This window comes from Emydura macquarii, unplaced genomic scaffold, assembly GCF_026122565.2.
Source record: "Emydura macquarii macquarii isolate MOO-44397 ecotype Brisbane River unplaced genomic scaffold, CSIRO-AGI_Emac_v2 contig_3322, whole genome shotgun sequence".
Taxonomy (NCBI): Eukaryota; Metazoa; Chordata; order Testudines; family Chelidae; genus Emydura; species Emydura macquarii.
Window position 1 is genome coordinate 455,218 of NW_027133459.1, and position 25,776 is coordinate 480,993.

Consider the following 25,776-nt stretch of genomic DNA (forward strand, 5'->3'; position numbering starts at 1 on the left):
TGTGCTTTGCCAGTAGTTCAGTTGTGTGCTGTGATAGTCTGGTGTGACAGTTGTTTGGTGTGTCTTTAGTTCTTTCTTGTTTCTCATATTCCTTGGTGTGTTGGTTTTTTGGCGGCTTGGTCGGTGTGTGAATTGTTTGTTCAGTTGTGTGGCGTCTTTGCTGTTTATTTGTTGCTTTGTGCAGCCTTAGTTTGCTTAGAAATGTAGTTCTTTGCGGGGTCGGTTGTTCAGCTGTGTGCAGAACGAGCTGCTCAGTTGTGTTGGTGCATTGGTTATTTTGCTGTTTGGAGAGCTCACTAGTCAGTTGTGTTTGTTGTGTTAGTTGTTGCATTGGTGTGTTAGCGCCTTGCTGTGTCAGTTGTATTGAGTTCTGTGGGTGCTAAGTCCTGTAGCTGTTGGGATGTTAGTTTTGGTGTGTTGAGTTGTGTAGCTGTTGGGGTGTTGAGTTGTGCAGCTGTTGAGCTGTGTAGCTGTTGAGTTGTGTAGTTGTTGGAGTGTTGAGTTGTGTGGGTGTTGAGTTGTGCAGATGTTGAGTTGTGTAATTGTTGTTGTGTTGAATTGTGTAACTGTTGGGGTGTTGAGTTGTGCGGATGTTGACTTGTGTAGCTGTTGGAGTGTTGAGTTGTGTAGTTTTTAGTGGGTTGAGTTGTGTAGCTGTTTCCTTCTGGATGTTGCTCCCTGCTCAGGTCTCTCTGCGGCGGGAGGAGGGCGGGGGGGCTATTTAAGGGGAACGGGGGGGGCGGATCTTGGTCCTTGGGGGGCTCGGGCCGGCTCAGGGCATTCGCACCTCGCCGCCCCCCTCCCCCCCCCCCGCGGCTGCTGCGTGACTCAGGCTCTAGGGAACTGGGCAGTGGGGGCGGGGGGGGGGCAGGTGCCAAATGCTGGGACAGGCCGAGGCCGGTGCGGGGGGGGGGGGGGGATTCTCAGGCCTGGAAATTAGCAGCGCCTGCCCTGCCTCTGCATTACAGGGGCCAGGGCCGGGCTGGGGGGCTGCGGGTCGGGGGTGAGGGGCACCGGCAGAGTTGGGCTGGGGTGTGTGTGTGTGTGGGGGGGGGGGTGACCCAGCCACACGGGGCTCGTCTCACTCACACCCGGCTGCTGACAGCTCCCTGCTGATTGTGGCTCGGGTCCTGCTAAATCGAGACAAACGGAGCGGCGGGGGGGGGGGGGGGGTTATTATCGCAGAGCCCAGCAAGCCCCCCCCCCACACACACACACACACACCCCGCGGGGGGGAGGGGGGGACCTGGCTTTGTTCCCCGGACACAATGTCCACTTAGTCAGGATAAAGTGCGGCCTGAAGGAGACAACTGCGTCCCGGGGAGAGGTGAGAGATTCTGGCGGGGGGGCAGGCGGGGGGGGGGGCTAGGGCTGGGTAGTGGGGGGCTGCGAATCGGGAGTGAGGGGCACCGGCAGAGCTGGGGGTGGGTGGGGGGAAGCCCAGGGGTGGGTTGGCAGGGGGCTGCGGGTCGGGGGTGAGGGGCACCGTGGGGCGGCGGGGGGCGGTGTGGGTGGTGGAGGGGGGGGCGGTGTGTGTGGGGGGGTGTCACACCCGTTTCACCTGCTGGAGCTGGTGCCTGATTGACGTCAGTGAAATACTTTCCCTGGTGAGGGGCGAGCTGAGGTGACAGCTGGGGCGGGCGGGGGGTGTGGGGTGGGGTGAGGGGGGGAAGGAAGGATCCCTGGTGCAGTGGGGAGAGGTGGGGGGGGCAGAGAGGAGAACGGGGGCGTCGTGGGGCAGGGGAGCAGCGAGGGAGAGCAGAGGGGGCCCTGGGGGTTATCTAGGGCAGAAAAGGGGACAGATAATGTGGGTAGCTGGGCGGGGGTGGGGAGGCTCCATGGGGCGGGGAGACTGGGGGGGGGGCTGTGGGAGGGTGCATAAGACATGGACGGACTCAGGCACTCACTGGGCCCCCCCTTGGAGGGGGAGACCCAGAGTCCCCAGTCCTGGGGTCTGCCCCCCAAGTGCTGCTCTCCCCTTCTGGAGTCGGGGGGGGGGGGAAGGAGCTGCTGGAGGGAGGGGTGGGGGGAACCACCCCCCCAGCCCGGAAAGGGTTAACAGCTGCTGGTTCCCCCCCCCCCAGTCCTGCCCCTTCCACCCCCACCCCGTGCAGCAAAGGGGAGGGTGGGTCTGTGGGCCGAGGAGGGATAAGAGATGGACAGACAGACGGACGGACAGAGCCGCCTCTGGGAAGCCTGGCCTCCTGGGTCCCATCCCTCTGTCTCCCCGCTCCCCCCGGGGCAGTCAGAGAGAGATCAGGGGTGTGGACAGACAGGCAGACCGACGGACGGACAGGGCGCATGGGAATCGGCCGATCCATCGGGCAGGGGCTGCTCATCGCCCGGCTCCCCCGACTCGGGGGGAAGGCACAGACGAGGGTCAGGCTGGGGCAGCCACACACCAGGTAGGGACCCAGCTTCGTTCCCTTCTGCACCCGGCTCCTCTCAGCTTTGGGGGGGTTCAACGGCCTTCCCCCACGGGCCCCGTCTGTCAGTCTCCAGTCCGTATGTCCTGACATAGTCATCTGGGCCATGTGGGTCCCATCCATCCCCCTACACGCCCGTCCATCCATCCGTCCATCCATCCCCCCACGTGCCCATCCGTCCATCCATCCATCCGTCCATCCCCCTACATGCCTGTCCATCCATCCATCCGTCCCCTAGATCCCATCCCTTACACCCCTTCCATCCATCCAGCCCCCCGCACACCCACCCACACTCATTCTAGGCCATCTGTGCGTCTAACTGACTCCAATTCAATTTTGCCCCGGGATCTTCTTTGCCTTTGAAATAGGTTCACACCTAATCCAATCAAGCCTGGTCTAATCCCTTCGGCTGCTCTCCCCCGCTGCTCTAATCCGTGTCAACTAAACCATGCGGGCCAATCCATCCACCCCAATCCCCGCTAAACCCGCCAAGCTATTTTTAGCGCCAGCTAATCCCTCCTTTAATCCCCCGCGCCGTTCTCTGTCCGTCTCTCCGGCCAGGCGCTGTTGTTCACACAGCGTGAGTCTCTGGTGACCGCACTTCACCCTGAGGTCACACCTGATTAGCTATTTTAGTCTGCGTAATCCGTCCGTTAGCCGTGACATAGCCTGGCTCCGGATTATAATCTGTCAAACGTATCTGTCGTAACTCAGCGACTCGCCTATAATCGGAGACAAGCGAGGCCAGGAAATAGCATTGACTGGACCACACTGTTCATCAGTCAGTCCCTGGGAAACTGGATTCTCTCCCCAGCAGGATGGCAGAGAATTTAGGCTGATGGCGATAAACTGGTTTATAATCTGTGTAATTAGCATCGATGAAGAAGAAGGGATTGGTGTAAATGCGCAAGCGTGTCTGTTTCACCAAGAGAAGTCAGTCCAATGAAAGCTGTAACCCCACCCGCCTGCTTTTCTCATCTCCCACGCGGCCACACCATCTATTGTAACCTGTGTGAACTCAATTTACCCAGGACCCCCTGGAAACTGGTCTCATTCTGTGATCTGATTGGACGAACCTATTCTAACTGGTGTCATAACAGACCGGGATTGATTTATCTTCCCGGTTTCCAGCTCCTGACCCAGCCACGGCACGGTCGCGAAGAAAATGATCTAGTTTATTTTAATTTAAATTGAAGAGGGGAAATGGGGGGAAGGTGGGAACGGAGGAGCTGCTGGGGGGATGGAGAGAGAAAAGACGCCTGCAATGGGATTGGCCAACGCAAGGCCATCGGTCTGACCCAGGCGGGCCGTTCTGGTGTCCCCTATTTTAATCCAGATCTCTGTATAAACCCGGCCGGATCTGGTGTCGCCCTGCATGATGGCATAAGTGCGTCCGTCCGGGCCGGCAGTCGAAGGCTGCTCTCCCGCGCCAGCCTGTCCCAGCGACGGGCCGCTGATTTCTAGCCACGTCTTTTTACCACATCCCGGGGGGGGTCCTCGGCCGATGTCCCACCCGGGCCTGCCTGGGCAGGTCTCTGTGTAAGGTGGGCCGCAGCCGCAAAATACGTAGACCTGTGCGGCCTGGGGGGGCGGCCCACGGAGCGCGGCATGTGCTGACTGGGCCACGAGGGGCCGACCCAGTGACGGGGGGCTGACGAGCGGACGTCTGTATTTGGGAGGACGTGGGGGGGCAGTTCCAGTCAGCCCCCCCCGGGGCCATGCATGGGGGAGCAAATTCCACCCCTGCCCGAGGCTTGCCGTTTGTGGGAGTGTCGGCCCCACCCTGTGCCCTCCGCCAGCTGTGGCTATTCACGCGTGGGGCTGACAGCTGGTTCAGTGCCACCCCCCAGCCATGACAATTATGTGAAACCGGTCCCATGGCTTTTCCTTGGGTGTTTGCACCCCAGCCCCAGATCTACCGCCGAAGCCCCTGACGGCCGCCACGCGACGGGGAAGGGGAGACAGAGACGCCCCTTCCCATTCCCAGGCCTTGCGTTCCCCCGGGGGGCTGCTGGGCGCCTTTTCGGACACCTGGGTCCCAGGTCCTGGCCGCCAGGGGGCAGCGAATCTCTGCTCGACTCCTCGAGAGGACACCCGTGTGTGGCCCTGGGGGTGGGGCAGGGAGCGGGGCTCAGCAGGGGACACCGTACCGGGGGGAAGTGGGTAATGGAAGTCGGGTGGAGCACGCACGGTGCTGTACAATGCAGTTTATTCTACAGTCAGGGGATGGGGGCTGATGTACAGAGAGCAGAAGGGGCGGGGTCTGTCAGTCGCAGGCGGGGAGGCCTGGCGGGGTGTAGGGGGGTTCACGGGAGTTATTCCTCATTCAGCCCCTTCTGTGAAAGGAGAGAGAGAGAGAGTCAGTGGGAGGGAGAAGACGTGGGGGGGGAAGAGAGATGGAGAGGGGTGGGACTGGAGGAGAGGGGGGGCAGCCCCTCCATGGCTCACCTTGGCTCCGATATCGCGGCTCTTGGCCCGCAGCTTGTTGACCTGGGACTCGGCGATGTCGGCCCGCTCCTCCGCCTCGTCCAGCTCGTGCTGCACCTTGCGGAACTTGGCCAGGTTGGTGTTGGCTTGTTCCTCCTGCCGGGGGGCGAAGGGAGGGAAAAAGAAACCAGAGTGTTACCCCGCGGAACTGCCTGCAGCTGGGTCCGCACAACCCGGCCCCTGCACTGACCCAGCTACCTGCCCCAAGGCAGGGGACACCTGTCCCACTGGGGACAGAGAGAACAAAGCGGGTGCACCTCTGGAACTACCCGCCACTGGATTTCCAACTGAGAAGGGCTCGGGGAAGGGTTGGCGAGGGCCTGAGTGGTTCAATCTATCCATCCTTTCTTCCGTTCACTCATTCAACCTTCCCATCCACTCTCCATCTCTCACCCACTCAAGTGCCCACCGGCCCCTCCCTTTGGTCTCTGGGCCCAGGAGCGGTGGGGGGGGGGGGTCTGGGCTCCAGAACGCATCATGGGGAGGATCTAGAACTTTGGGACACTCACCGCCTCCTCGGCCTGCCTCTTGTAGGCTTTGACCTTCAGCTGGAGCTTGTCCACCAGGTCCTGGAGACGGATCAGATTCTTCCTGTCCTCCTCAGTCTGGAGAGATGGCAGGGGAAGGGACAAAATCTGGATTTGGCAAGTGCCTCTGGAACCCAGCCACTCTAGAACCCATGGGGGGGGTCTGGATTCATTCCTGCCCTCCTTCCATGACCATGAGTCTATGTCTACCATGTTCTAGCATGAAAACCAAACTCGTTCCCTCTTCCAGGTTTGAGTCTAGAGCACGTAGTCTGGCATATCTGACGTTCTAGATCAGGAAATGTTCTGTGCCATGTGTGCCATATTCTCAAGTGGATACGCCTTCTGGCACAGAGGCTTCTGGAACAGGACTTGATAATCTAGATCTACAATGGGCAGAGATGTTCTAGACCAAACCAACATGTGTTGCAGAATTTGTCTAGAGGGTGATGCTCACGTTCTAGTGTGGGACGGCCCGAAGCCAGGCCTTTTTCTTGATTAAGATGTGCCTCCCAGGAGCAAGGTATTTGCGATTCAGAATAACTAGGACGATGTTCTGGATGCCTTAGGGCGAGTGTCTTACGTTCCAGAGCACGTGTACCATGTCTGGGACAGGCTACTTGTGTTCTAGGGCAGGCAACTCATATTCTGGACCACACAACTTGTGTTTGGGCTGCTTCCAGCCCCACCCTCTCCCGCTGGCTACCTGGTAGGTGAGCTCCTTGATGCGCCGCTCCGATTTGCGCAGGCCCTTGATGCTCTCCGCGTTGCGCTTCTGCTCCGACTCCAGCTCGTTCTCGAGCTCCCGGACCCGCGCCTCCAGCTTCTGCAGCTGCTTCTTGCCCCCCTTGAGGGCCAGCTGCTCCGCCTCATCCAGCCGCAGCTGCAGGTCCTTGATGGTTTGCTCCATGTTCTTCTTCATCCGCTCCAGGTGGGCGCTGGTGTCCTGCTCCTTCTTCAGCTCCTCTGCCATCATGGCCGCCTGCGGCCAGAGAGAAGGGTCATTCCTGCCCCCTGGGCCAGCCAGTCCCCTGCGTCCTGGGGCTGGATTGAAGCTGGCGCCCCATTGAGGGGAAAGGCCCCCCCCCATCCCATTTCCCTGCGCTTACGTCAGTGATGGCTTTCTTGGCCTTCTCCTCGGCGTTCCTGCACTCCTGGATGGCCTCCTCCACCTCCGTCTGCAGCTGGGACAGATCCGCCTCCATCTTCTTCTTCTGGTTGATCAGGCTGGTGTTCTAGAGTGGGGGGTGGGAGAGAAGCACAGAGACAGCATTGTTCCATCAGATCTAGACATGGCTGCCCAACAGCTCAGGGTCAGGGCCATCTGCACTCCTCCCCTGGGGGGCTAGAGCCATGCTAGCATGATCTAGGAGCATCCATCTTGCTAGAGTAGAACCCCACACTAGACCTAGTGGGTCTGTTCTAGTTTTGCCTCTCTGGGAACTTTGCCACTCCCTAAAATGTTCTAGCCCCTTGATCTTGTATTAAATGGAACCAGAGGGAGGTTGTTGACACTCGGGTTCTAGATGACTCTTCAAAATGAACTGGGTGACGGCCATGTTCTAGATGACTATCCGGAATGTGCTGAGCTCTAGCCACGTTCTGGAGCGTCACCCACAACCAATGGAGTTGTGATCCGCTGCGAGGTTGTTATCCAAACCCAACAGGATATTATAGACTATGACTGGCAACAAATCATGGGGCAATCACATTCCCAATGGTTGTCCAGACACAGAAATCGCTGCAGTGATTCTCTAAACCACCTCCTAGAGCAACGAATGTGCTGTCCCGGTTCTAGATTGCAAGCCAGACCCAGTGTGGCCATACCAGGAGTTTAGATTGTTAGTAGGACCGCGATCATGTTCTAGGTCACTCTCCAGACCCCACAGGGCAGTGTCACTGTTCTAGGCTCGTGAATGGACAAGGAAGCCCACATGGGTCAGCGACTGGAATCTCTACTAGGGTTGGGTTCTCTGCAGGGGTCCCGCACTGTGTGTTGGGGAAAGGTGCCCGGGGGGTCCCCCATCTCTCCCACCTGGGTGTGGAGCAGCTGGACTCTCTCGCTGGCTTCTATCAGCTCCTGCTCGGCCAGTTTCCGGGCGCGCTCCGTCTGCTCCACCACGGCCCGCAGCTCCTCCAGCTCGGCCGTCAACAGGTTGTTCCGCCGCTCCACGATGGCGATGTTCTCCTTCAGGTCCTCATTGGCCCGGACCACATCGTCCAGCTGGATCTGGGTGTCCTGCGGTGGGAGGAGAGGAGGCCATGAGTGGGAAGATGGGGGTGCGGTGCCTCCTAGGGCCAGGTTCGGGATGAGGAATGGAGGATCCTTCATGGCATAGCACCCCATTGGATGTACCTTGAGCAACCCCTGCAGCATCTTGACTTGCTTCTGGGCCTCGGCCGCCATGCGGTTGGCGTGGCTCAGCTGGATCTCCATCTCGTTGAGGTCGCCCTCCATCTTCTTCTTGACCCTCAGGGCCTCATTGCGGCTGCGGGTCTCGGCATCCAGCGAGGTCTGCAGCGAATCCACCACCCGCAGGTGGTTGCGCTTCGCCTGCTCCATCTCCTCGTCCTTCTCCGCCAGCTTCCGCTCGAAATCCGCCTTGATCTGGTTGAACTCCAGCTGGGCCCGCAGGATCTTTCCTTCCTCGTGCTCCAGGGAGGCCTTGGGGAGACAGGGGAGGATGAATGAGAGAGAGACAATACATAAGGAAAAGAAGGAAGGAAAGAGAAAGAAAGAATTAAATTTTCCAGAGGGGGTAGCCGCGTTAGTCTGTACACAGCAAAAACAACGAGGGTCCTGTAGTCCTTAAAGTGCTTTTTATGCCGGCAGAAATTTGTTAGTCTTTAAAGTGCTACAGGACTCTTGCTGGTTTTTTTTAAAGAGAGAAAGAAAGAAAAACGTAGAAGTGAAAGAAGAAAAGAGCGATACAGAGGTGAAGAAGGGAAGAACGCAGAAAAGAAAGAAAGAAAAGCGATGGAGAGAAACAAAGAAAGAAAAAAGAAAAAGAAAGAAAGATGGAGGGATAGAGAGAGAGAGAAGATGAAGTTAGAAAAGAGAAAGAAAGAAAGAAAAAGAAAAAAAGATGGAGGGATAGAGAAAGAAAGAAAGAAAGAATAAAGCTATTCAAGGAGGAATGAGAAGGGACTCAGATGGAAGGACAGAGTGAGTGAAGAGAAGAGTGGATGAAAAGGAAAGAAAGGGGAAGGGGTTGGAAAGACAGAGAGAGGAAAAATGAACTCAGAAATGAGTGAAAAAGAAAAGAGAGAAAGAAGGAATAAAGAGAAACGCAGGGAAATGAGTGAAAGAAAGAATGACAAAAGAAGAAAGGACAGACAGAAAGAGGGGGAGAAGGACGGACGGACGGGATGAATAAATACATTAAAGGAAGAGGGAAAGCAGAAGAGACAGACAGACTGACCCAGCTGGCGCCGGGGGGTGCCCAGCCGCGCCCCTCACCTCAGCCTCCTCCAGCGCCGCCTGCAGCTCCATCTTCTCCGCCTCCAGCTGCTTCCGCACCTTCTCCAGCTCGTGAATGGTTTTGCCGCTGGTTCCCAGCTGCTCCGTCAGGTCCGAGATCTCCTCTGCGGGGGGAGAGAGACGGCGCTGAGCGGGGCCGGAGGGTGCAGGGAGTGGGGCACGGGCGGGGGGCACGGGCGGGGCGGGGGGCTCTCACCCTGCAGGTTCTTGTTCTCCCTCTTGAAGGTCTCCAGATGCTCCAGCGACTCCTCGTAGGCGTTCTTCAACTTGAAGAGCTCGGTGCTGAGCGACCGGGCCTCCTTCTGCGAGGACTCCAGCTCCGTCTGCGACTCCTCGAACTTCTGCTTCCACTCGGACAGGATCTGGGGAGGGGGGCCAGGGAGAGTCACCTCGATAGACGAACCCTCTCGGCCCCTCTTCGGCTACTTTCTCCCTCCCTCCAGCTTTGCCCTCCTGACTTCTGTCCCTTTCCTCTGTCTCTTTCCCTTTCCACAGTTTCAAAACCCAGTCGCCCACGTATCCAGCCCATATCTGATAGTTGAGCTAGACCGTGTCTTCATGTCTTGATTTAAAGACGCCAAGTGAGGGAGAAAGCCCAGCCTGCCTGTTCTAAGAGTGAATTCCTCTGCCCGGTACAAATTTGTGCCTTATTTCTAGTCTCCATGTGTCGTGCCTCAGAGTCCAGCTCCGGGTCTCGTTTTTCTTTCGGCGTCGAGGTTCTAGAGGTGCCTACCCGAAAACTCTTGCCTAGGTAGATCCTTGTAGACCGTGATCGCATTCCGTCTCTCGCTCTGAGAGAAGACGGATGGTCCGGTCACCCCAGCTCCGAAATTTTTTGGAGCTCTATTTCATTAATTTAATTCTTTGGCTTTCTAGCTCCGTTTCTGTCCCTCTTGGCTCTGTCGGGATTTTTATTCAATGATTCTCTCTTTTGTCCTCTGGCTCCATTTCCTTCTTTTGCTCCATCTCTGTCGTTCTTTTTTATTTTCTTTCCATGTTTTTTGTTTGCTGTATTCCATTCATATTTGGTTTTGCTTCTTTCTTTCCTTGGCTCTATTTCATTCCTAATTTGCTCTGTTTCCTTCCACTCTATTTCATTCATGCTTGATTTCTTTATCTCTGTTTTATTCTCTCTTCCTTTGGCTCCAGTTCTGTCTTTGCTCTCTCTCTCTCTCTCTCTCTCTGCCCCCTGCCCAGCCCCACCTTGTCGAAGTTCCTCTGCTTCTTGTCCAGAGCGGCTGCGGCAGCGTTCGACCGCTCCACGTCCACCATCAAGTCCTCGATCTCGTTCTGCAGCCGGTGCTTGGTCTTCTCCAGCGACGAGCACTTGGCATTCACGGCCTCCACGGCCTCCTCGGCCTCCTGCAGCCGCTGCGCCAGCTTCTTCCTGTCCCCCGGCGGAGCAACAGACACCGTCAGGCACCACGGAGGGACCTGGCCCCTCCCTCAACCCCCTGGGCCGTAGAGTTACGGGGGTTCCCAGCAGAAAATGCCTGAGACACTGGCCTAACGCCTGGGAACCCTGTGCTCTAGACCATTCTAGATAAGTTCCCCACAGAAAATTACTGAGACACATGGGATCCTTATGTACTAGACTGCGCGAGACCATTCTAGGCCATTTCCCAGCTGTAAATGACCAAGACACTGGCCTGACGTATGGGAACCTTATGTTCTAGATCACCCAAGACAAGAAGAGTTTCTGGTCCATGGTGGGGGATGGAAAGAGAGGCACACACACTCCTGCGCTCTGGGGCAAGATGGAAGGAAATAGGACAGACAGGGGGATCCAGGAACCAGGCATGAGAGAGGAGGAAAGGGAAGGGAAGGAAAAAACAAGAGAATGCACCAGAAGATGAAAGAACAAAGGAAGAGAAAGAAAAAAGGAGGGACTGGAGGAGAGGAGGAAAGCGAAGAGGACTGGAAGACCGGAGGAACGAAAAGGTTCTAGACCACTCTAGACAAGTCTGCAGCAGGAAAGGATCAAAACACTGACCTGGTGCCTGGGAGCCTTGTGTTCTACATGGTTCTAGACCACTCTAGGCAAGGCCCCAGGCCGGGGGGGAAGGGAGGGAGGGAGACGGCAGGGAGGGGAAGCTGCCCGGCTCTCACTTGGCCTCCTCGAGCTCCTCCGTCCTCTGGATGGCGTCCGTCTCGTACTTGGTCCTCCACTGCGCCACCTCGGAGTTGGCCTTGGAGAGCGAGCGCTGCAGCTCGGCCTTGGCCTCCGTCTCCTCCTCGTACTGCTCCCGCAGCAGGTCACAGTCATGCCGGGCCGACTGCAGCGCGTGGGCCAGGGCGTTCTTTGCCTGGGGGGGGAGACAGAGAGCTCTGCTGGTGCCCCTCACTCCCAACCCACAGCCCCCCTGCTAGCCCAGCCCGGGGCTCCCCCCACCCCCACCCCTGCCGGTGCCCCTCACTCCCGACCCGCTGCCCCCTTGCCTTGGCTTCTTCCTCCAGCTGCCTCTTCAGATCTTCCAGCTGTTGGGTGTACGTCAGCTTCCCCCGTGTCAGCTGGTTGATCAGCGCATCCTTCTCATCCAGCTGCCGGGAGAGCTCGCCTGGGCGCAGGGCAGATGGGGCAGAATAAGGAATTGTCCTCCGTGGGGCCTCCCTGCCCTAAGGTACGGGAGGGGGGCGTGAGGGGGCTCCCAGAGGGAGGATGCCCCATACGGGATGCTGGGGGGTGGGAGGGAGCTCTTGGGGGGTCCCCCAGGGAGGGGCAGAGGGCGGGGAGGAGGTTTATGGGGTAAGGGGTTCACGGGGGGTGCTGTGGGTGAGAAGGAAGCTCTCAGAGGGCGCACCCCAAAGGGGCACAGCAAGGGACGTCTGGGGATGCTCGGGGGTGTAAGGGGGGGAGGTGGATCCCAGGGGGTGCAGGGGGCGGGGAAGGGGGGTCCCAGGGCCGGGTGGGAGGCAAGGGGGGGGCCCCACTCACCGTTCTCGGCCTGGAACTTGGCGCGCTGGGTGGTGAGGTCATTCACCAGGCGCTGCGCCTCTTCCGACTTCGTCCTGTGCTCGTTCATCTGATCCTCCACCGTCCGGCACAGCTTCTCCAGGTTGGCCGGGAGGCATGGGGTGGGGGGGGACAAGGGGGCGGTGAGGAGAAGGGAGAAGGCGAATGGGAGAATGAAGGAGTGAAAGGAACAGAGACCCCGAAGAAACAGGATGGAAGAACAAGAGGCCCCTCCCACTGCTGTATTAGTCCCGCCCACTAGCTTTGGCTCCGCCTTGGCCGGGCCCATGGCTTTGAGCACCTGTTCAAAGTTGGAGCAAGTGGCTCCTCCCCCACTGAGGCTCCTCCCCCACTATGGCTCCACCTCTGCATCCTTAGCTCCTCCCACCACCTATGGCCCCACCCCCCCTTTGGGCCTGCCCCCCCGGGCACCTTGGCTTTGAGCAGCTGCTCCATGTTGGAGCTGACGTCGTCCAGCTCCAGTTTGAGCTCGCTCTTCTCCTTCTCCAGCTTCTGCTTGACCCGCTGCAGGTTGTCGATCTGCTCGCCCAGCTCGGCCGCCGAGTCGGCGTGCTTCTTGCGCAGGGTGGCGGCCGTGGCCTCGTGCTGCAGCGTGGCCTCCTCCAGGTCCCGCCGCATCTTCTGGAACTCCGCCTCCCGCTTCTTGTTCAGCTCGATCTGCACCGAGGTGGCCCCGCCCGCCTCCTCCAGCCGCTCGCTGATCTCCTCCAGCTCCCGCGACAGGTCCGAGCGCAGCTTCTCCACCTTGGCCCGGGCCGTGCGCTCGGCCTCCAGCTCCTCCTCCAGCTCCTCGATGCGGGCCTGCAGCCGGGGAGAGACCCCCCGGCCTTAGACGCGCCTAGAACGCCCCACGTTCTACAGCAGGCAGGGACGCGGGGGGGGGGGGAGGGCAGAGGAGCAAACGTCCTCAGCCGAATCTAGAACATCACATGTGCTAGATGTGACAGAAAAGCTTGGGTTCTAGGCACAGAGGGCATTGGCTGGCTCTCACACCTCCAGCTCCACAGGCGGCATGTAGAAATTCTAGATCACGGGAAAGAATGTGTTGGGGTCCAGAAGTCGAGGGCCTTAACAGGACATAGAGCACGCAACTTCCAGGGCAGAATGGAGCTGTTCTAGGTTAGGGAAAGACTGCTTGGGGGGAGGGGGGTCTGCAAGTAAATGGCCGCAGCCAGTTCTAGAACGCCCTATGTCAAAAACAGCATAAGGGCTGTTTCTAGAGCAGGAAAGGGATACAACAGGTTCTGGAAACAAAAGCGCAGAGATGTTCGCTCCTCACTGAAGAGAAAAAGTTCTGCAAGCAGATCTAGATCCCACAGCTCTAAGGAAAACACGTGGGTGTTCTAGATTGGGGTGAAAGTGGTCTCAGTTCTAGAAGGAAAGGGACACAGGCTCTGATCGAAATGAGACCTTCTCTCTTTTTTTGGGGGGGGGTGTCTTTCTAGAGCATGCTGTTCTACAGCAGAGGGGAAGAAAATTTTCCTGAGACACAAAAGAGGGGACCCTCAATGTCTGCCGTGGTTCTAGATCTGTGATGAAAGAGAGCCCCTCCTGCCAAATTCTAGACCAGGGAGAATGTGGGCGCGGGATCGTGGAGACCAGAAAGGGTGAAGTCTGGAGAGGAGATGAGTACAGAGATCATCCTGCAACCAGATCAACCAGGTGAGGAGTATTTCTGTATCCCACCGCTGGGGATGTGCAAGCCACCCCGTCTCACCTGTAGCTCTTTGAGCTTTTTCTGGAGCTGGGCAGCGATCAGTTGCTCATCCTCGATCCGGGCATTCAGCGCGTTGAGCTCAAAATCTTTCCTGAGGGAGACAGAAAATAAGTTCTCTCCCCAGCTCTGGGAGGGGAGTGGGATCTAGTGGTTAGAGCAGGGCGGGGCTGGGAGCCAGGACTCCTGGGTTCTATCCCCAGCTCTGGGAGGAGTGCGGGGTCTAGGTCAGGAAGGTAGGGTTGGGCGGCGACACAAGGCCCCTACTTTTTCAGCTTCTCCTCCATCTGCTGCTTGTCATTCTCCAGGTCCATGATGCTCTCCTGGGCCAGTTTTAAATCCCCCTCCAACTTCCTCTTGGCCCGTTCCAGGTCCATGCGGATCTTCTTCTCCTGCTCCAGGGAGCCCTCCAACTGAGAGAGAGAGAGAGAGAGAAGGAACCCATGATCCCACAGTGATGAGATTGCCCTTCACTGGAGGCAGCCTGCTCTATGATCCCTCTTCAGGACCCCTCAGAGATAACCCCTGCAGACGCAAGTTTCCCCAGAGTCTAAGGAGACACCATATGGTGAGGAAGTAATAACCCATCAGCAATGCCATCTAGTTCCTTGGCCCCATCCCGAGGCTGCTGGTACTTACATCGTCCACCTGCTGCTCCAGCTTGACCTTGGCTTTGGTCAAAGTGTTGACCTTGTCCTCCTCGGCCTGCAGGTCGTCCAGCGCTTGCTGATGGGCCTCCTGCAGGGCCTTCTTCTCCTTGGTCAGCTTGGCTATTATCTCATCCAGCCCGGCCATCTCTTCTGTCAGGTTCTTCACCTGCGGGAAGATAAATCACGTGGGTTTAGATAACGGGGGGCCCAATGGGCAAGGCTCAGTGTGGCCTTGGAGATTGGTGGCTTCATGGCAAGGTGGAGGATTGAGGCCACTCAACTCAAAACAGCAATCCTGGAATCCACTCAACCAACCCAACCCAACCATCCCTCCAGCCCCTCAATCAACTCACCCATCCTTGATGACACTCAACCCAATCCAACCATCCCTCTGGCCCCTCAAGCAACCCTACCCGTTTTGAGAACACTCAACCCAACCCAACCATCTCTTCGGGACCTCAACCAAACCAAATATTCTTGATGACACTCAACCCAACCCAACCCAACCCAACCATCCCTTCGGCCACTCAATCCAACCCTACCTGTCTTGAGAACACTCAACCCAAGCATCCTTTAGGTCATGAAATCCTACCCAACCCAATCAGTCTTGAGGACACGCAACCCAGTCCAACATTGCGGTCCCTCACACAGCCCAATGCAGCCCAATGACTATGGCCAATCTAATCAACCTTGCAGCCACTCCCTCAACCCAACTAGCCTTGATACTACTCAACCGCAATAGCCTTGAAGCCATCATCTCAAATTAAACTCCTACGCCTCTGCCCTCACCTTGTTCTCCGTGGCATGTTTCTCCTTTTCCACCTTGGCCAAGGTCAGCTCCAGGTCATCAATGTCCTTCTTGAGCTCCGAGCACTCGTCCTCCAGCTTCCTCTTCTTGGCCGTCAGCTCCGCATTCATCTCCTCCTCGTCCTCCAGCCGCTCCGTCTGCTCCTTCACCTTGGCCTCCAGCTGGATCTTGTTCTTGATCAGCTGGTCGCAGCGCTCCTCGGCATCTGCAAGATTGTCTTGCTCCTGAAAGGAAGGAAGAGAAAGATGGAGAGAACGAAGGAAAGAAAGCGCGTGATAAGTTGGTAGGTGGAGTGTGGGCTTCTGGGACAGGGGAATCCCTTCTTCTAAGCCTGAAGGGCAGAAGTGGGAGCTCCTCCATGGGCTCCAGGGAGGATTCAAACTGGTGCATCCCCATCATTCAGGGCCCAACCGGCCTTGAGGCCGTTCATCCAAACCCAACCCAACCCAACCCATCCAGCCTTCTCCTTAACCCAACCTCATGGACCATGGGGCCAGAGGGGTCTCTGGCCAGGGGGGGGACGCTACCATCACTCACAGCCTGCACTTGCAGCTGGAGATCATTCTTCTCCTGCAGCAAGGAAACCATCTTCTCCTCCAGCTCCTTCCTCCGGGCCTCCGACTTTTCTAGGGCCTCTTTCAGGCGCCCAAACTCCTCCTTCATGGCCAGCATCTCCTTCTCCGTCTCGGCGCTCTTCAGGAGCGGCTTGATCTTGAAGTAGAGCTTCATCCAGGGCCAGTTCTTCACCCCCATAAAGGCCCGGATGTTATACTGGATGACCAGCAAGGAGTCCCTGTGGGGCGAGAAGGAGGCCACATGAGCCGGAGCTGCGAACTCCCCCACAGCAGTGCCCGAGCCAGAAATGGGCCACAACCGTGGCCCCTCTGATGCCTTCGCACCCCACCCTACCTGCGTTCCAAGATCTTCTTGAATTCAAGGCGGGAAAGGAGGCCACGGGACTGGGCCTGCAGGCGGGTGATGATCCGGGCGAGACGCTCGTCCCGCATCTCCTCCAGCAGCCCCAGAAGCCCGGCCTTGAAGAACACCTGGGACAGCCAAGGAAATACACACATCAGCATAGGGGTCCCTGTGGGATCCCACATGGCCCAACGACCCCTTGCACCAAACTGGGACCCCCCACGGCCCGACGACCCCTAGGCGCCAGGCTGAGAGACGGGGCAAGGCTGGGACTCCCATCAGCACAGCGCCCCCTAGTGCCAGCAGAGCCTCACTGTCCCTGCTTCCTGGAGGTGTGGTTAGCTGGGACCCTGCCTGCCCACCACCCCACAGGCTCCACCCATCCCCCTAGGCTCCTCCCCCTCACCTTGGTGTGCCCGAATTTGTACTGGTTGGAGTCGATATCGAGGGAGCCCAGCAGCTTTTCCGCCCCCTTGCGGCTGTCAATGAATTGACCCTCGGGGATGGCCGCAGGGTTCAGGATACGGTACCTGGGGGGAAAGGGGTCATTAGTGACCCCAGATTTCTGAGATCACACCCTGATGCTGTGAGCTTCCCTGCAGCAGTGCCCCGGGGGGCCAGACTCACCTCTGCCTGAAGTCCCCGTAGAGGATGCGGTTGGGGAAGCCCTTCCGGCAGATGCGGATGCCCTCCAGCACCCCGTTACAGCGCAGCTGGTGCATCACCAGAGGGTTGTCCATCATCCCTGGGGGTGGGAAGGGGGGATTAGTGATGGAAAGGGGCGGAGCCTGGCAGACACAGGCTCCCCCCTTTACCTTTCAGCCATGCCCCTTGCATGGAGAGGGGCAGAGGGGACCGATGGGGAGTTTTGTTCATGCAAATAAAGGCCCCGCCCCTTCCTACTGAGCCATGCACCCCGTGGGGAGGGATTAAGCTAGGTGGAGATCAATGCATGCACGTTAGGCCACGCCCACTCTCCCGTTAGCCACACCCACTCCCATTAGTCACACCCATTCTGCCCGTTAGGTAGGGACAGAAATGGGAAGGGCGCTATCTATAAACCACATCCTATCACAGGAAGCCACGCCCACGCTTCCATTAACCACACCCCTCAGCCTTAGGGAGAAATGGTGGATAATTTATGCAAATTTATGCAGGGGAATAATTTATGCAAAAACTGACCACACCCTCGCCCTTTAGCCACACCCTCTCCTTTTAGCCCTGCCCTCTCCCTTTAGCCATGTCCCCTCACCTCTGGGGAAGGATGGAGGGCAGCAGACACAGGTACCATCATGGAAACACAGGCTCCGCCCCCTCATCATTTAATCATCATTCCTTAGCCCCACCCCTCTTCTCTTAGCCACACCCTTTCCCTCTGAACAGCCCTGAACAGCCCTGGAATTTGAATTCCCGCCCCCCCAGGGGAGCAGTGGGGCCCAGCGGGGCCTGGGCAGGAGGTGGGGGGGGGCGGGATCAGCTGCCCCCCCCCATCCCCATAGCTCACCTGGAGACTTGGTCTCGTTGGGAATGATGCAGCGGACAAAGTGGGGGTGAGTCGAGCGCAGATTGGTCATGAGCTTGTTCAGGTTCTCCTGGCACGGGGCCGGGGAGGGGAGAGAGATGGACAGAATGAGAAAACAAGAGACACGGAGAAGCAAACAAGAAAGACACAGAAAAAGAGACAAAGAACATCCGTTAGGAATCTCCTCTGGCAAAGCTGATCCTCCAGGAGGTCAGAGACCCCCCGTCGGTCCCCCCGTTCTGCCCCTCCTTACCCTGTGCAGCGCTGACACCGTCTGGAAAGACGAGCCCTTCTTCTTTGCTCCTTTCGATTTCCCGCCTTCGTGGGCTGTGAGGAGGGAGAGAGACCCGGACATGTCAGACAGGGAGCAGGGTCTAGGGGTTAGAGCAAGGAGGGCTGGGAGCCAGGACTCCTAGTGTCTATCTCTGGCTCTGGAAGGGAATGGAGTCTAGTGGTTAGAGCGGAGGGACTGGGCGTCGGGGAGAGGGGTCTTACGCGCGTCGGCCCCAGCGTAGTTGGCGAAGAGGAGGGCGAGGAGCTTGAGGGCGGATTTCTGGTAGAGCCCCACCACCGTCTCGTTGAGCGGGTCCTTGTTCTTCTGCAGCCAGCCATTGATGTTGTAGTCCACCGTGCCGGCGTAGTGGATCAGGGCAAAGTGTGCCTCCGGCTTCCCTTTGATGTTCCGCGGCTTCCCGAAGTTTCCCGACTTGCCCAGGTGGTTGTCGTAGAGCTTGGCCTTGAAGGTCATGTCCGTCGCCTTGGGGAACATGCACTCCTCCTCCAGGATGGACATGATGCCCATGGGCTGTGGGACAGGGACAATCAGGACTCACCACAGCCAAAGAGTGGCAGCCCTTAAGGCTGCTTCTCTGCCCTTAACTCTGCCCCTTGATTCCATGATCATGTGCGATGTTCCCACAGGGCCCGGCCTCATTCAGTGCCCAGCTCTGAGGCTGAACCAGGGCGGTGTTTGCCAGACCCTGCCTCGCGTGCTGCACGAGTTGCATGGCATGGAGTGAAATGAGGCAGGGGCTGCAGAACAGAAAGGCCGGTCTCGGGGCTAGGAGAATTCTATTTGCAGGCCCTGTCTCAGCCTCCGGGATGCCCTGAGTGCTGACCTGGAAACTGACATTACGACTGATGTGATGTGGCTGTGGAAAACGGCTGTGTGGCGCCGTCCTACGACTTATCAGGAGAGGTGTTTCTCCAGGAGAGGGAGAGAGGTTTTAGCGCCATTGGAGAAGGCACTGAGGAGACCTCGTCTGGAATCCGGTGTGTAATTCTGGTCACCTCTCTTCCAGAAAGGAGGCTTCCAACCGGGACAGGTGCCAAGCGAAGGGGTGCTGGGGCGATCAGGGGAATAGAGAGCTGGTCGTATGGGAGGAGAATGAAAGAGCTGGGCCTACGTAGCCTCAAACGCAGGTGGAGGGGGGATCTGACTCCTCTACGAATAGGTCGTGGGGGAGACACCAGGAAGGGAGAAGAGCTGGTGAAGCTAAAGGACAACGTTGGCACAAGAACAAAATGGGGCGAATTGGCCAGGGATCAGCTGAGGCTGAAAATTAGAAGGTTTCTGACCATCAGAGGAGGGAGGTTCTGGAACAGCCTCCAGTAGGAACGGGGTGGGGCTAGTGTGATGATGGACAAGCTGACGAAGGAGTCGATATGAGGGGCTGCCTATGATAGCAAGGACTGGACCTGATGACCCAGGAGATCTCTTCCAGTCCCATGTCCCGGAGATATGAGCAATGAGTGGGACAACCTACTGCAGATCCTGCTCCAGAACTCGGGTGGTCATGATGGAGGCACGGAGGGTCGCAATGGGGCAGCAGCAGGAGGTACCTTCTCGATGAGGTCTATGCAGGCCTGCAGGTCCATGCCGAAGTCGATGAACTCCCACTCAATGCCCTCCTTCTTGTACTCCTCCTGCTCCAGCACGAACATGTGGTGGTTGAAGAACTGCTGCAACTTCTCGTTGGTGAAGTTGATGCAGAGCTGCTCGAAGCTGTTGAACTAGGGGGGAGAAGGTTGGGGAACAAGAGACAAGTGAGAACAAAAGCGTTCCCTGCTACGGTGAGACCACAGAGGCATCCGGGGAAGACATACCAGAGTGTAACTGTGCTTCTCTATAGAGCCACCTAATGGAGGAAGGGAGGAACTGCACCACACTCCCTACCGCGCCCTCTGCTGGGAGAGGCTGGGGCTGGAGTAGCCAGGAGCTGCCCCCCAGCCAGTATTCCAGCCTTGGCCTCCTGCCCCGCTCCCCACAGCGCCCCCTGCCGGCGGAGATCACTTACATCAAAGATCTCAAAGCCAGCAATGTCCAGCACCCCGATGAAATACTGACGCGGTTGCTTCGTCTCCAGGGTGTTGTTAATCCTGGTCACCATCCAGTTGAACATCTTCTCGTACACGGACTTGGCCAGGGCTCCAACAGAATAAGACACCTGGGGGACAACAGATGACCTGGTTACCCCCTACTCTTGGGAGCTGGATGGGTGAATGCCAGGGCTGGTGGTTCCAGGGCATGGATCCCCCTCAACTCAGGGCTGGATTCCTGAGTCCCATTTCCAATCGCCCGTGCTTAATTCAGGTGAAAGGAAGAATGAAAGAAAAGCATGAGAAACAGTGAAATGGAAGGAAAGAAAGAAAGAAAGAAAGGATTGAAAACAGACAAATCAGTGAGAAAAAGAGAGACACAGAAAGCAAAAGAATAAAAGAAAGAAGAAACACTGGAAGAAAAGAGAAAGACAGCATGGAAGAAAGAAAGCGAAAGAGAAGGAAACAAAAGGAAGAACGAAACACAAAGAAAGACTGAAAGAAAAAATAAGACACAGAAAGAGTGGAGGAAAGAAAGCGAAGAAGGAGAAGGAAGGCAGGTATAGATGGGTGGGTGGAAGGAAGGAAGGAAGCGGGTTCTCACCTGCTGGACATTCTGCCCCTTGGTCACATACTCATTCCCCACTTTGACCCGGGGGTGGCACAACCCCTTCAGTAGATCTGCTGAGTTCAACCCCATAAGATAGGCGGATTTGTCGGCCTCTAGAAAAGCAAAGGAGACAATGTTTACCTTCCATCCCGCCCCAGGCCTGGGCATGGGTATCCCCATCCCGCCTTGGCCCCAGTCACCACCGGCGCCCACCTTCAGTGCCGTCCGGCTCGGCCTGCTCCTCACGCTGCTTCTGCTTGAACTTCATGTTTCCAAAGTGCATGATGGCACCCGTCAGCTTGTACAAGGAGTTCTTCTCCTCCTGGGTGAAGCCCAAGATGTCAAAGGCGCTCTGTGTTGGGAGAGAAAGAAACATCAATGCTTCCAACTGAAGAAGATGCACCAATGGCTTCCCAGCATCTTCCTGTCCCCTGCTGCCCCCGGAGTTCTTGCAGCTCCCAAGATACACTCACATCCGTGGCTATCAACTCGTCTGAATCATCAATGGAAGTCACCGTTGTCTCTCCTTGGGAGATGAAGGCATAGTCATACGGGTTATTGGTCACCAGCATCATGTCTGCAAAGGGAAGCCAGCTGGTTACCAATGGACACAAGACCCTTGTCCACACAATGCATCTGCTTTGGCTCCCAGTAGGGCGTTGACCCAGCGCAACCCAACTCAACGAAGGAGCAAGGCTGCCCCTCAACTGACACCAGCTCAGCAAGGAAAGGTCAAGGACTCGGGGGCCACTCCGTTCAACTCATCAAGACTTGCAGCCACTCAACTCAACGTAAGTCAACTCATCCAGACTCAACCGGACTTGAGGAGACTGAATTGAGCCCTGCTGGACTTGAGGGATCTCAGCCGGACTTGACGCTGCTAAGCTCAATCTAAAAGACGGGTGGCCATGCGACTCCATGAGACTTGCAGCCACTAGACATGGTAAGATGTGAGGAGACTGGGCTCATTTCGAATCAACATGACATCAGGTCACTCCATTCTACTTGCAACACTCAAGGGAACTCAGGTTAAGGAGACTACAGCTCATCATCTCACCCAGACTGGCTGGGACACAACGCAAGCACACCAGAGGTCACTCCACTTGATTCAGACTCCAGGGAACTCAACTTTACTCAAGGATACGAGAGACTTGTCACCTTAACCAGATTTGTGGACACCCCACTCAACTTATGAAGACTTTCGAAGCCGCTCAACTAGACCACCTCATGTAGACACGAGGCCATTCAGTACAGCAAGGTTTGAGGTTGCTCAACTCAACTCAGCTGGAGACCCCTCAACTCAACACAGAAAGAAGATTCTCACCCAGCAGTTCTGGCTTCTTGTTGGACAGGATTTGGTAGTAGATGTGATAGCTCCTCTCGGATTTGAGCTGGAAGATGACCCGAGATTTCTCCAGGAGGTCTGAGGGAAAGGGAAAAAAGAGTGGGTGAGAGAGATGGTAGGGGGAGAGGCGGAGAAGGAACGTGAAAGGCACGAGGCAAGGGATGGCAGCAGAGAACATTGACATGCATCACACTCACAGGTCTCAATATCAGCTGAAGCCAACTTCCCTGTCGCCCCAAAATGGATCCGGATGAATTTACCCTAGAAAGAGAGTGTGGGAGGGTGAGTGCCCTACGGGTATCTCCACAGACTCCAAACACAGACCCCTTTCCCCTGACATCCCACACTGCCCCACAATCTCCTTCCCCACACTGCCCATCACACACACAGCCCTTGAGACCCCAAGCCTCATAGACAGCTCCAGAGACTTCTCCCCCAGATCCCCTACCCCATACACAGCCTCACAATCTCCTTCCCTACAGACTCCCCCATTCCAGACACTGCCTTCAGACCCCCCAGGCCCATATACAGCCCCACAGATCCCTCCTGCAAAGACACCTTCACCCCACACACAACCACACAGACTCTCTCCCAGACAACCACCTCTTTCCCCACAGTCCCCACCCTATAACCTCCTCCACAACCCCCCCCCATGCCCCAGACACAGCCCTCAGCTTCCTTCTCCAGAGCCCCCAGCCCAGACACAGCCCCACATATCCCTCCCCCAGCTCCCAACCTCCACCCCAACTACAGGATACTCACAAATCGGGATGAGTTATCATTCCTCACGGTCTTGGCGTTGCCAAAGGCCTCCAGGGCAGGGTTGGCCTGGATGATTTGATCCTCCAGGGTCCCCTGCAGGGGGAACATAATTCAGACGTGGGAACAGGGAAGAACTGATGCAGGGGGGATGGGCGGACGGACAAGGGGCAGGGGATGGATATGGGCACAGATGGATGGCTGAGTGAGGCGTGTGGGAGACCTACCTTGCTCTTGTCCACCTGCTCCTTCTTGCTGCGATCGCCGATGGCCGCGATGACGGCGAAGTACTGGATGACCCGCTTGGTGTTCACAGTCTTCCCCGCCCCGGATTCTCCGCTGCAGGGGGAGGGGGAGAAACAGGGGAGGGGAAAGGGTGACACACGGTGCCTCCTTCCTGTGTCCCACCGACCCCAAGAGCTGGAGGAGCATGAAGACTCCACGCAGGACTCAGGAGTCGGGACTTCAGAGCAGGGGGTTGGGGCTTCAGCATCCGGAGCGGGGAGGTTAAAACTTCAAGGGAGCTGTTAAAGGGTTTGGGGGTGCAGAGATTTTGTGGGGGGGGGGGTAGTGGGGAGGGAGCAAGAGAGGAAGGGACGGGTGTGACACTCACGTGATGAGGATGGACTGGTTCTCCCGATCTGTGAAGAAGAAGGGAAGGAGAAAGAGCCATGAGGTGGATAAAAGCTACATAGCCCCATCCACGCCCCACTTCTGGGTCCCCCACCCTGTATCGCAGAGCACATCCTGTACCCATCAGCATATGCCGGTAGGCAGAAAGGGAAAGGATGCAGTGGGAAAGGTGTGCAGGTTAGCACTTATGCTTAGGGCTATAGTTAAGGATAGGAGCTATGGTTATTGCTGGGGTATAGTTAATGTTAGGGGTATAGTGAAGGTTATGGTTAGGGGTATAGTTAGGGATACGGTTAGGTTCCTACCCGTCAGCATGTTCTGGTAGGCATTGTCAGAGATGGAGAAGATGTGGGGTGGGGCTTCGCTTCTCTTCTTGCCCCTGTAGGCGCCCACCACCTCTGCATTATAGACCGGCAACCACTTGTAGGGATTGACCGTCACACAGAACAGCCCTGAGTAGGTCTGGAGAGAGGGAATGGGATGGGGGGGAAGGAGAGAGAGAGACAGAGGATAATAGAGACAATGCCCCCACCCCCATGTTCCAGGAGAGGGAAAATTGACACCACGTGATCCCCATCTAGAAGAAGAGACGATGCCACCCAAGCCCAGTCTAGAAGGGCAGGCCTAGAAGGGGAGGTCTAGAATTGCTCTAACGTCCCCGAGCTAGAAGCGAGACTGAGTTTCTGATTGAAAATGGCTCCCGTGCCCCTGATCTAAAATAGAGGCTGAGTTTCTTCTCCAGAGCAGCTCGGAGCTAGAAGATGGACACAGTCCCCAGCCCAGAGCGCCCCTAAACCCTCTGATCGAGAACGTCCCACTCCGAGAATGACTCTACCGCCCCAGGATCCAGAGCTCCCAGAAATACTACAGCCCTGATGCGGGGGTGGATTGCACAGTGTGGAGCTCCGGTTATTTTGCCCCTCGCCCCACAGGAGAGGTCGGGAAAGGGAGAGCAGGCAGAGCCCAGCGGGGGTTGGGGGACACCCTCCCCCCCCGGACTCACGTAGATCATCCAGGCAGCGTATCGCTCCTTGAGGTTGTAGAGCACGGCTGGCTCGTGCAGGAAGGTCAGCATGGCCATGTCCTCGATCTTGTCGAACTTGGGCGGGTTCTGCTGCATGATCTGATCCTCCTTCACCGTCACCGTCTGCGGGGACACCCCCAACCCGCCCCCCGGCGGCGTTAGCAGGGGAGCAGGGAACCGACACACAAAGACAGCAAAGGGGGCAAGGGGGCTGGAGGAGTCGGGCAAGGGAGGGGGAATTTATGGGGGCAGGAGAGGAGTTTGGGGGGCCCTGAGGCGAACTCATGAGGGTGGGTGGCTAGAAGGGTTGCCATGGAGGAGGCAGGGTCACTTTGGGGGTGTTGGGTGAACTGTCTGGGGGGCAGCAGAGTCACCCCTTCATGAATGGGGGCCCCAGGAGATGCTGGGGGGGAGTGACATCCCTGTGACACTGTCAGGGGGCTGGGTGCCAAGGTGGGGGGAGTGTGTAGATAGGGGGCAGGCAGGGGGGCTGTCTGGGGGCACACACACCCCCCGTCCCCGCACCTTGCCGTCCTCCGTCTCGGCGGTGACCTTGCCTCCCTCCCGGGAGATGATCTTGGCCTTGATGAACTCCTCCTTGACGTCCGGCACGAAGACGTCTTTCTTCAGGTCGAAGGGCCGGGTCTGGGACTCGATCCGCAGCTTGTCCGACAGGCGCAGGAAGGGGGCGGCGGCCCCGAACTCGGCCATTTCTGCGTCCGGCATGGCGGGCTCTGCGGGCGGCGGCAGGGCGGTGAGCGACCCACGGCCCCCTCCCCAGCCAGGATTCGAACCTGCGACACCGGGGGGCAGAACCCGCCCCAGGGCATCCCCAGGGGGAGCTGGGAGGGAGGCACTTCCTACTTCTTGTGGAGAGGTCCCCGTATAACCAGCCCCGCGCCCCACCCCAGAGATGGCTGCATCTCAGCACCGGGTCCCCGTATAACCAGCCCCTGCACCCCACCCCAGAGACGGCTGCGTCTCAACGTACCTTTTCTTTTCCTCTCACGATCCTATGGGGGAAGCACGAGGCGGGCTGGCTGCCGGGGGTCTGGAGCCATGTGAGATCGAGGGAGCAGGGTCAGAGACGAGCTGGGGACCCAGGGATTCCCCCTAGAGAGGCCTGGACCCACCCCACACCCATCCTTCCCGTGAGAGCTTCCCCCGCAGCTCCTAGCGCACCGACACCCCACCCCACCGTGCCCCTGCAGGAACCAGGTCCATCCGCCTCCTAACACTGCTAGCGCCTACCAACCCCTGGGGACACCCCATAACCCTCCATTCCCCTTCTCCCCACGTCCCCCAGGAATCCCCCCCATCAGAGCCTCCACACCCACAGCCACCCCACATCTCCCTCCCCCATTCCCTACCAGATCCCCGACCCCCTCACGGCCCCCCCATATTCCCCTCGCCCCCCACGGAGCCCTAATGCCACCAGGTCTCCCACCCTGCCGCGGGGGGAGGGACAAGCCCAGGGACGCGTACCTCACACTGACACAAACAGGGAGCTGTGGAGGGGTGGCCGAGGAGGGGGCCCCATTATATAGCCCACTCCCCCCGGCCCGATATGGGCACAGCC

At 57.7% G+C, this 25,776-nt stretch overlaps 1 protein-coding gene across 1 annotated transcript; it reads right to left on the reverse strand.

Moving 5' to 3' along the window:
- Positions 1–4,607: 4,607 nt before the first annotated feature.
- LOC137143368 (myosin-7) lies at positions 4,608–25,323 on the reverse strand. Its single transcript, XM_067533117.1, has 39 exons — positions 25,189–25,323; positions 24,723–24,931; positions 24,177–24,320; positions 23,479–23,635; positions 23,154–23,181; positions 22,768–22,879; positions 22,544–22,636; positions 21,979–22,042; positions 21,761–21,859; positions 20,910–21,013; positions 20,650–20,788; positions 20,431–20,549; positions 19,805–19,954; positions 19,350–19,520; positions 18,003–18,312; positions 17,761–17,834; positions 17,490–17,577; positions 16,613–16,730; positions 16,392–16,515; positions 15,977–16,113; positions 15,605–15,860; positions 15,049–15,291; positions 14,249–14,425; positions 13,877–14,022; positions 13,613–13,703; positions 12,306–12,696; positions 11,857–11,982; positions 11,361–11,479; positions 11,031–11,227; positions 10,125–10,308; positions 9,118–9,283; positions 8,901–9,025; positions 7,797–8,105; positions 7,476–7,679; positions 6,550–6,675; positions 6,147–6,422; positions 5,423–5,518; positions 4,875–5,009; positions 4,608–4,762 (listed from the first exon to the last, which is right to left on the reverse strand). Exons 2-39 carry the CDS (start codon positions 24,921–24,923, stop codon positions 4,742–4,744), a joined length of 5,820 nt encoding a protein of 1,939 aa, XP_067389218.1. The 5' UTR covers positions 24,924–24,931; positions 25,189–25,323; the 3' UTR covers positions 4,608–4,741.
- Positions 25,324–25,776: the final 453 nt, after the last annotated feature.